The sequence below is a fragment of the Trematomus bernacchii genome, unplaced genomic scaffold, assembly GCF_902827165.1.
Source record: "Trematomus bernacchii unplaced genomic scaffold, fTreBer1.1, whole genome shotgun sequence".
NCBI lineage: Eukaryota > Metazoa > Chordata > Actinopteri > Perciformes > Nototheniidae > Trematomus > Trematomus bernacchii.
This window is the reverse complement of record NW_022987881.1, coordinates 446,206-457,500: the sequence shown is the minus strand read 5'-3', so window position 1 is coordinate 457,500 and position 11,295 is coordinate 446,206. Positions and strand designations below refer to the sequence as shown.

Here is an 11,295-nt window from a genome sequence, read left to right as displayed (position 1 = left end):
TTCTTTCTGAGGATTAAAATCAATTATCTGCTGTGATTATTTGCACGTCTGATGGCGGGGAGCCGTGTAATGAGACTCTCGCTGATTGTTTCTCCCTCAATCAGTGGCTCATCCCACAGGAAGACGGGAAGACACACACACACACACACACACACACACACACACACACACACACACACACACACACACACACACACACACACATGCAAATAGAGATAACATCAAAATTAGGCTTCCAAATGAAAGCCAAGATGTGATATTGTATAGGTCTATTCTTTATGAGTCTCTAAAGAAGTGTTGCTACATGAAGGTCGAGGTGTTTGAGGGACACCTTGAGGTTTTAAAACGCCCTCCTTGGTTTATACTAAGTGAATTGCTGGCAGCCTATAGTAAGAAAGTGAAGTGATGCATTGCATTACAATTGTAGGAGACTGTAATCAGTTACTTGTGGGTGTGGACGTCAATAAATCATAGTAAAGTGTTGACCTTAAGTTACGACTCTACATGTTTTTAATTAAAGCGTTACGAAGTTTGCGATCTTGGGAGCTTGAAAGGCGACTGGTTTTATAAGGACGGTAAAAACAATGCATTTTATTCATTTGAATTCTCTTAAGTGTGTTAGTGTTAAAGGTCCCATGTCATGGCCATTTCTACTGATCATATTTCCATTGTTGAGGTCTACTAGAATAGATTTATATTGTGCAATTTTCCAAACTCTCATTGGTTTCTGATACAGCATCTCTGTGTAGTATGTGTATTCACTCTCTGTCCTACACGGCTTGTTGGAGCTCCTGCCCCCCCCCCTCCCTGTGAGCCCAGTGGCCGTCTGCGAGACAGCGAGACACAGCGAAACCCATCGAGTGTGTGTGTGTGAGGAAGTCCGCAGATTGGTCCAAACGTAACGGCTCCGCGGACGTTACGTTACGTCACTATACCCAAGAAGTAAGCAATGGAAAATGATAAATCTCCAACGAGGCGTTCTGGGGCAGCATTTGTGACTCTGCAGACCGTTTACAGTACATGCATACAAACCTTCATAACACAAGGGGACGGGTAATAACCGGAAAAGCATGTCATGGGACCTTTAAGATCAATTGATGTATTTATACAATAAGCAACAATCACATATTGTGGATAGAAAGTAGGGCTTCCCAATTTGGCGAACAATTGCTTTTTGCTGTGGAAATATAACAAACAAATGGTATCGTCCTTGCTTGGATGGAAAGGAAAATTCAAGGATTACTGATAGTTTAAAAATGGGTATTCCTCCAGTCATACGTACAAAATTAAAGTACCGTAATAAATGCAAAAAACTAAAACATCTGTAAAGTACTTTTTAAATTAATTCATATTTGACAAAATTATTATTATTTAAAATTAAAATAAGAGGATCTGTACCAAACTGAAATGTTATATTAAGTCTGTAAGATTTGATTATTTCACAAGTCTATGCTGCGATTTCGGTCAGGTGTTGATCGATTGTTCCGCCCTAATGAGCTCACATTAAAGGGGAAATAATTCAGCGCCACCTGCTCACAGATGGAGGGGCAGAGCTACAAACGAGCAACCGGTGTCACAAGTCATTTCAGCTGCTGAGGTTTAAGAGCCTTTGCTCTCGAGCCAATTATTCCAAGACTTGTGCATAGACCTCAAGCTGAACCACCTTGAAAGGCCACCATATCTGCAGGAGAAGGAGAGACAAACAATATTTGGTCTGCAGGTGATCGCTCTGCAGTATCAATGTCCGAGCTTTAATCACAGGTCCTTCTTAAAAATCTCTAATTGAACCTGCCGGAAGCTGCTGATTGGTTTCCCGTGTCTCACAAATATTGTTTTGCAATTGCTTCAGAAACAAATCAAGATCTAAATTGTGGGTTTTGTTTGACGCTCATGTTTCGTTCACATTCACATATTAGATAGATGTTCACACCTTTGTCACATGACCTTCAATGAGCTGTTAGTATTAGCAGTTTTGGCCATGAAACCTTTGCCAAATATAACGAGATATGGACTTCATGAGAAAGCACCTTTTCATGAGAAAGGCCCTGGTAATTGCTTCCGTGCAAAACATATTATGACGAGTATGAAAGTATGATTTAGTTATTTTTTGTAGCTATACTGTATGCAAAAAGCCTTAATTGCACCAATAAATCAGCTTGTGGTCCCGTGCAAACATCATAATTTTACAGTAGCTAACCCCTGTCATTTATTGACAGTTTAATTTAGAATAATAATTAGAGGCATTTCTCTGTGTTTGCTCGTGGTCTCAGAGGAGAGTAAACTATGGTCGGGCTTCGCAGCGGAGCGTGAAACTTCACTTCTGATTAGACTGCAGGCAGAACTTATGACCTCTTTAGCAAGTCTTAATGAGGCTCTTAGACCGAGCCTAATGATTGTTTTGAGAGCGAGCTGAGAGACATATCAGAGGGAGAGGAGGTGACGACATCTTGTTTTTACTGACAGGAGGATGCAAAGGGACTCCAACTGAGACAGGAAACAAACTCCAAGTAGCCAAATGCTCTCATGGAGTTTTGTTTCACTTCCCAGTCTAATGATCCATGACATGTCATAAGTACTCCACAGCAGGATACAAAGCATAGAAAAAAAACCTGGTAACACTTTAGATTAAGGTTCACATATTCACCATCAACTAGTTGTTCATTAACATATTAGAGTCAAACTACTGGCTTATTGGTTATGAACAAGACTTCACTTTAAAATAGGGAACATATTCTGAGTTAGAAAAAACACATTTTGAGTTATTTTGACACAATTAACACTTGTAGTTTCACGTCTTGTTACATAAGAATAGACCATATTTGTTAGGTGTTATTATGAGAGAATGCCTCATTATGCCCATATTGAGCATATTAAGACCAAAACTCATGTACAACAACGTCCTTACTTACAATAAATAAGCACTAATTAAAGGGTTATTAACGACAAACTCTTAACTAATGAGTACTTGTAGAATATGGTCATGTAGAAAAATACATTAATATGCGTTTTGTAATGACTAATAAAGAGCCAATATACTGCTAATATGTTAATTAACAACTAGCTGATGGCGAATATGTGTACCTTAAAATAAAGTGTTACCAAAAACCGTTACTTAAAGTGGACCTATCATGCTATATTTGAATAATATAGTGTAGGACCATACCTATATAAGGCATATTTATACTTCAATTATACTTTCAAAATACCAAACAGATCATGCATTTTAGCCATGCCTCATTTTGCTCAATTTGAAAATTTTTTGCTCTGGATTTGCAAGGGCAGATTCTGTGAGAACAGCACCATCTACAGGCCTGGCATATGTACTACAGCGTCTCCAGCGCTTTCGAACGGCAATGGCCGTGGCTGTCTCCTCCTGATTGGTGGAGTTGGCCCAATAGCCGTAGCGCCACCGTCCTGACGTCAGGACAGTGTTCAAATCTGGATCAGTTTTTATCAGATCCGTTGCAGCCCCTTTTTTAGAGATTTGGGTATGGAGGAAAATAGAGAGGGTTGTGTTTTCTGACACTTGGTGAGTTCCCTGGAACACCGGGGACACATATTCATGTAGAAAAGACGTACAAAAGTGCATTTTGCATGATAGGTCCCCTTTAAGGAGGACATTTGCAGACCATTTACATGCACACAAACCTATACAACACTCCAGAGGAAAGTGAAAACCCCAAAAAGCACAATATGTATTCTATGATTCTGTAAAAAAAAAACATTTGTGGTCTAAGACAGTTGCCATAAAAGTTTAAAAAACATTTATTTTTGCATTATTCCAGATTTGCTCAAAACCCGGCATTCTTATTATGCTGAAAAAACTCCAGGGGTTTACAGTTACTGTTCCTGTTTGCTTATTAGGAAATAACTCCTCTTAAAACCCCACATAGGCAACCTGATGATTAGTGAGCTTTAGAGGAGTTTTTCACATTGAGCAGATGTTTTGATTTTGTTTCATCACAGAATAATTACGTCTGAGACAATGAATAATACTTAGAAACTTCAACACTGCAAATATCTTGTGAGCAATTGAATAAAATATCATGTTAGAACAATTAAGTAATGATTCACTACTGAAGCAATTATGTGTCATTTACTTTTAGATTTCAGAGTATTATTTTCGCCTTGAAACACAGAGTTTATTTAAATATTATTTTCTGCTAATTCTCCCGTGCAACACTCTCTTTCCTCATGCTTTTCTCTACAAATTGCAGGGCACAAAAACATTTTTCTAAAGTCATAATGTAGGTCTTTTGCTGTGTAATTTGTAGCTTTTTGGTAAAAACAACACTTTGCTGCAAGAAATAATTTGCCTTATCCTCAGGGTGCCATGAAAACACACTGCAATCTGGTCTCCTGGTGTTGAGAAATGTTTGGATCAAATCTGTCGTGCGGATATTATCACAGATTATATCTTTGGTGGGCGTATTTCTCCACTAACTCCAGTGATTAAACGCTGCCGTACAGTCCAGACTAACAGCAGGCAGACTGGTGGTTTCTTTTAACAGTTTGTTTCCATGTGTTGTGTGACAATGATTACGCTTCTGTTTCATTGCTGTTGTCGGGCCCTGGGCTTTCTCACTTAGAGACTAGCTAATTAAACAACTCTATCTTTGCATTCCCACTAATTACTTCATTTTTAAATTGCAAGTAAACAATTTGTGTCGCTTCAAAGCACCATCCATGTCTGCTGGAGACATTGGAAATCATTCATCTGGATATAAAGGCATTGAAATTGTTATACATCTTGTACTCTGCATAATAAAAGTCACAACACATTGTCTGGCTGGGTTTACAGAGTGGCCTTGCTAACAATAGAAAGGTGGCATATGCATGGCTGACATTATGACTTAATCCATCTGTCTACACTGGCTTAACAGATGCAAGAGTTTATTTTGAGTTTAAGATCCAGGAGAACCAGACTCAGAGAACGTCATAATGTATCTGTTGCTCTTTTGTTACACGGCTTGGTTGAATACTCGATTGTGATTGGTCGATTTGGACATTCCAGATGTTATTCTTTTGCACTAACAGACCGTTGCTAGGGAGAACAGACCGTTGCTAAGGAGGGTCAAGCAGAGGATTCATGATGAATTAGAGAAATCAACAGAAGAAGACAGACAAGAAGTAAATACTAAAGGGAACATCAGAAGAAGACGGATAGGAAGTAAACAATAAAGGGAACATCAGAAGAAGACGGATAGGAATTAAACAATAAAGGGAACCGCAGAAGAAGAAAGAGAGGAAGTAAACACTAACGGAGAAGCAGAAAAGACCAAGCCCCCAGGAAGTGCTCCGGACTCTGAGGAAAAGATGTGTTGTGTCCAAACGGCGGTACTACAACTCCCGTATCAGTCCGTGATGTCACCCGGCCCAGAAATACTTTTCCCCATTGACTAACATTGGGAAAGAGACGTCTGTAAATCAGCGGATATTTTTTTTTAATCTAAATAAACTACCCAGTATGAACTATTTGATATCCCTTATTAGAATCATTAGGTTCTTAAAGTTGTAAAATGCACTAAAAGCCGAATCTAGATTTATTTTCTCTCTCCATTCATTCTAGTGAGCTGAGAGTGGGAGCTCGGGGGGCGGGGCTTAAGGGGCGCATGCTCTGTGAGCACACATACGGGTTCTTCTGCTCCGACAGCCAGGCATGATGGGTAATCTGTGACGTTTCGCTCTCTCAAAAGTTGGGCCATTTTGTCCTCATGCGCCAATGAGCAGCTCCCATAGGAAAGAACGAGACCCCGCCTCCCACGCTGTATCCAGTTCTTATTATACATCCATGGAAATGACAGACCAGAAGTAAACACTAACGGGAACAGCAGAAGAAGACAGACAGGAAGTAAACACTAAAGGGAACAGCAGCAGAAGAAGACAGACAGGAAGTAAACACTAACGGGAACAGCAGCAGAAGAAGACAGACAGGAAGTAAACACTAACGGGAACAGCAGAAGAAGAAAGACAGGAAGTAAACACTAACGGGAACAGCAGCAGAAGAAGACAGACAGGAAGTAAACACTAAAGGGAACAGCAGCAGAAGAAGACAGACAGGAAGTAAACACTAAAGGGAACAGCAGCAGAAGAAGACAGACAGGAAGTAAACACTAAAGGGAACAGCAGAAGAAGACAGACAGGAAGTAAACACTAAAGGGAACAGCAGAAGAAGACAGACAGGAAGTAAACACTAAAGGGAACAGCAGAAGAAGACAGACAGGAAGTAAACACTAAAGGGAACAGCAGAAGAAGACAGACAGGAAGTAAACACTGCACATTGTCCCCAACATAATGGTACAAAGTCAGTTTTATGCAGTATTTCTAGATCTATAACTCTGAGTATGAAATTAAAAGGTTTGGAAATAATAGCAGCAGCTCAGCAGAGTTTCTCATCCGTAACATGAAATCTTTTGAACGCTCCAGGGACAGAAATCATTTTTCCCTCCACAGCATCATCGATAAGTATTACTCACAACATTTCAAAAATGATTGCTGCTGGTATTTTTTGTCTCTTAAAGATTTTCTGGGCTGTTACACCATTTCTATAGTGATCTGGCTTTGGGCTTGTATTTGCCCATCATTCTGTTGTCCCAGCGCTTTTGTAATCTCAGATTTTTTGCAGTGAAAAATTATCTTTTTAGGTTTATTAAGTCTTTACTTTTCCCTTAATTTCAGTTTTTATCCATTTATGTGTAAAGTCATAATTTTTCTTATGTGTTTGTTAGATATTGAGCTTTTTGGCTGTTATCTTCGGTGCAAAGCTGTCATTGTCATTAAGGCCTTGATTATAGCTCAAAATGGACAGTGTGTCTTTGTTATTGAAGCCAACTTAATACCTTTATTTGTACTATTCTTTTTAATGCGTACTGGACACACGTTAGTTGATCAGAATATCAATATCTGGTTAAAAAGAATGACTCACAGTTAATTATACTCCGTCAGAAATAAGTCAAGCACGCAGCTACAAGGTTATTTATCTGTCTTTCAGATATCTGTCAGGCGTAACAACCCACACAGCATTAATTTGGTCTAAAGTCAAAGCCGAAGCAAGAGAAACTAAACAATTACGAAGTTCAGACAAAGAGGAAAAAATTAGAAAAGGTGTTAGAAGAAAAGGAGACGTGAGTCAGGTAGATGGATAATCACACAGCTTTTGCTTTCAATAAGATGCCTTTGTGAAGTGTGCTCATTCACAGGATCTATATTAGATTCGAGGAGTTTAATGAAAAGGATTGAATCAACCTCAAGGCCTTCTGTCAGACTCGAATGAAATAATTCAACAAGTGCGTCATGTTGTACTTTGACATTAAATAAACACTTCTATCCGTCATGTACGTGCATTTTGTGATGAAAACACAGCTGATATGAATGCACATAGTCCCTTTTATCCTCCTCAGCAACAGTCTGTTCTCCTTAGCAACAGTCTGTTCTCCTTAGCAACGGTCTGTTCTCCTTAGCAACGGTCTGTTCTCCTTAGCATTAGCAACAACCTGTTATCAATAATTAACAACCTCCAAAATTTCCAAATTGACCAATCAGAATCAAGTATTCCACTAAGCCTGTTTAAGCCCAGATTTTTCTGTCTTGGGAACTTTTACTTTTTCCCGATTAAACCTGTTGTAATACCTGTATTTTAATCAGTTCTTTAACATGAATAAAGTAACTGAATACTGGGATTACAGAGCAGCTAACAACAAGTCAAATTACATAACAATTGTACCCTTCACATAGCCAAAAAAGGTCAGGAATTGGAGGAGATTGGAGACATTTCTTGCCTTCTTTCTAATTTCTGTGAATTAAAGAGCTCAAAACAAACTGCAAGTAGACTTAGAATATTCGAAGAGAGACTTATTTTTCATGTGCGTGCGTTCTGTGACCATATCTGTGTAAAAGCAGTCAGCTATACGGACGTCTCTTTAAATGCGTCCACTTGTGACAGTGAGCTGGCCAAAGCAGCTGGTGATAAGGATCCTTCACAGAGGAGCTCACTGTTAGTAAGTGGGAACATTAGGTCAGTGAGTTAATGTTGTTTACATTGATGAAGCCTTGCCCTGACATATCCTCACTGCTGTGCTCCCAGAATCATGAAATAGATGATTAACCCTCGCCTCATGTTTACTGCCCCGAGGGAAACCTCAAGAAGGGCTCAGTGCAAAATATACAATATTTCCGCCTTAAAACACTCACTGCAGGGAACTGAACAACACACCTTATTTAAAGGGGACCTATCATGCAAAATGCACTTTTGTACGTCTTTTATACATGAATATGTGTCCCCGGTGTTCCAGGGAACTCACCAAGTGTCAGGAAACACAACCCCCTCTATTTTCCTCCATACCCAAATCTCTAAAAACGGGGCTGCAACGGATCTGATACAGACTGATACAGATTTGAACATTTCTCTGACGTCAGGACGGAGGAGCTGACCTATCAGGGGAATGAGAGGTTGCCATGGCATGGTAACAGCATGGTAACAGCATGGTAACACAACGCTCGTAACTCGGCCCCCTCCTTTGCAGGGGGGCGTGGTCAGCTGCAGCGCATGCAAAGACAGGGTGGAGGAGAGCAAAATAGAGCGAAATGAGGCAAGGCTAAAATGCATGATCTGTTATTTATCTGTTGGTATTTTGAAAAAGAAAATGTATAAATATACCTTATATAGGTATGGCCCTACAATATATTATTCAAATATAGCATGATAGGTCCACTTTAAATGATGTCGAATAACTTAATCCATTTAAACCCGTCCCCTGTCATTTCAATTATAAACTGTTAAGAAACTAAGCAACATTTAAAAGTTCTGCATCGACTTTACAACCTACATAACTTCCTGTTTCTGTCACTTCTTGATTCTTTGTGTTCTTGTGAATTCATGACTTTACGAAACATTTCTTGAAATGTGTTTTCTGGATATCATAAGAACTGAGTTGAGATGATTGATATAACCCTAATGTTTGTGCGTTATGTACTGAAAAGAGACTGCATTTCATAGAATAAACACAGTCACTGAAATCACCATCAGGTTTTTGTCATATCGTTTTGAACTTTATTTGAAGCAACAAAAAGTAGACCTCAACATTTTCGAAATTGACCAATCAACATTGAGTATTCACTTGTAATAATATAAATCAACATAGTGCTCACCTTGCTGGCTCCGGGCAGTAGATGCAACTTGACATAAGGGTCTGAAAGCCCGTTATGGTCCATCGGCTTGAGCCCCTGGGAAATAAAACACAGACAAAAGTATTAGTAAGAGAAATCAGCCAAACATTATTTCTGCTATGAGTTAGCACCTTTATTAGCATGTGCTTTGAACATTTGTTAATTTAAGGGACAATACATGGAAGGTTGGGACACTGAAGGTGATAGAAATGTATATTTATTGTGCATTTTGTGAATGTATTTAACTTAAAGGGGACCTATCATGCAAAATGCACTGTTGTACGTCTTTTCTACATGAATATGTGTCCCCGGTGTTCCAGGGAACTCACCAAGTGTCAGAAAACACAACCCTCTCTATTTTCCTCCATACCCAAATCTCTAAAAAAGGGGCTGCAACGGATCTGATAAAAACTGATCCAGATTTGAACACTGTCCTGACGTCAGGACAGTGGCGCTACGGCTATTGGGCCAACTCCACCAATCAGGAGAAGACAGCCACGGCCATTGCCGTTCGAAAGCGCTGGAGACGCTGTAGTACATATGCCAGGCCTGTAAGTGGTCACATAATCAGCCCTTGCAAAAACAGAGCTAACATTTTTCAAATTGAGCGAAATGAGGCATGGCTAAAATGCATGATCTGTTTGGTATTTTGAAAAAAAACAAAGTATAAATATGCCTTATAGGTTTGGTCCTACACTATACTGTATTATTCAAATATAGCATGATAGGTCCACTTTAACATTTGTAAATAGGCTACATCCACTGTATGTTCTGTATCTCACGCATCCTGCATTCGTTCATTAGTGATTCAAATCAAATGATGCAGGTTTAACTTCAGCATGAAAATCTGAAGCGAACAAGTAGCGAACTGTCAGCTATGCTAACTATCCTTATTAGTCAATTATGAAAAAAAAATAAAAAATGTTTTCTGTCAATCGAATCGTTGACTTGTTCTACACAGAACCACTTCTCCTGAAAAGACCCTTCACATCACCCTGATAAAAAAAAAAACTGAAGTGATTCGGGCTGAAAAAAAGCTTTTACATTTATTTTGAAAAGCAAATCAATGCAATTCAAAAAGAGGGAGCAGGAGGTAAAGGTCAGCCCAACAGTGACCACTTAAAACAACAGAGTGAAGTGAAGTGAAAACACCTGAAGGCTTTCCTCAGTGAAATGTAGAGCAAATAAAAAAGAAGAAATTGAAACTTCAATCAAAATGTCCTCCCATACCGAACAGAGAGCTTTTATAAGTTGTGTTTTCTTTGACCTCATGTGCTGTTGAGTTTATTACTGACCATTAAGACATACTAAAGATAGTTGTTTTAGGTTAGAGAATAATTGTCTACCAATATACGTGTTGTTTGTTGGTGATACTGGGCACATCTGAACAATGTAACACATTCGAAATGCACAACTTCATCTCCTGTCCTATGGTCTCCTGTGTGCAAAGAAACGTATTCCCCTGTTATGCAAATCAAAGAATGTGCCCCGTTTTAAAGCTTGGATTGCGGCATTGACTGATACTCTGCATTGAGAAAGAATTTGATATATCCTAAAAGATAGACTGGGGGAATTCGAAAGGATTCGGGGTCCAATGGTTTCATTTATAAGGGGGACGGTCGGCTGAAATGCATTGCACAGACAATCGCTTTTGAATGGCTTGGGTGGCACTGCTCGGGGAGGGAAGGGTGGGGGGATAGTCTGGGCTCATCTGCACCCTTTAAGTTTATTTATTTATTTGTAGTATATACTGTATATACTATTTTGCATGTTCTTTCCCACTAATAATAAATTAATAAATTGCTCTTATTGTCATTTCATAGTACAGGTACTATGTAACGAAATTGTTTCTCTGCATTTGACCCATCCTAGTGTTAGGAGCAGTGTGCTGCCGTGTCCGGCGCCCGGGGAGTAGTGTAGGGAACGGTGCCTTGCTCAGGGACACCTCGGTAGCAATTGGTCTTGCCGGGACTCAAACTGGTGACCTTCCAGTTGCCAAGCCAAGTCCCAATCGACTTCGCCACCACCACTATGATTAGTTATGTTGTTAAGTATGTTATTCCTGTCATGCTATGTTTTTTCTTTATTATTTCTTGTTGGCTGTTCTGTTTGTCTTCTATGTTGAAAAAA

General features: G+C 39.4%; 1 protein-coding gene across 1 annotated transcript in view; it reads right to left on the bottom strand.

Moving 5' to 3' along the window:
• Window positions 1-11,295, bottom strand: part of doc2b (double C2-like domains, beta) — a 173,478-nt gene that overhangs the window by 38,606 nt on the left and 123,577 nt on the right. Inside the window, exon 3 of the mRNA XM_034114158.1 lies at window positions 9,148-9,222. Within this exon, the coding sequence (XP_033970049.1) occupies window positions 9,148-9,222 (75 nt within the window). The remainder of the gene's footprint in view (window positions 1-9,147; window positions 9,223-11,295) is intronic.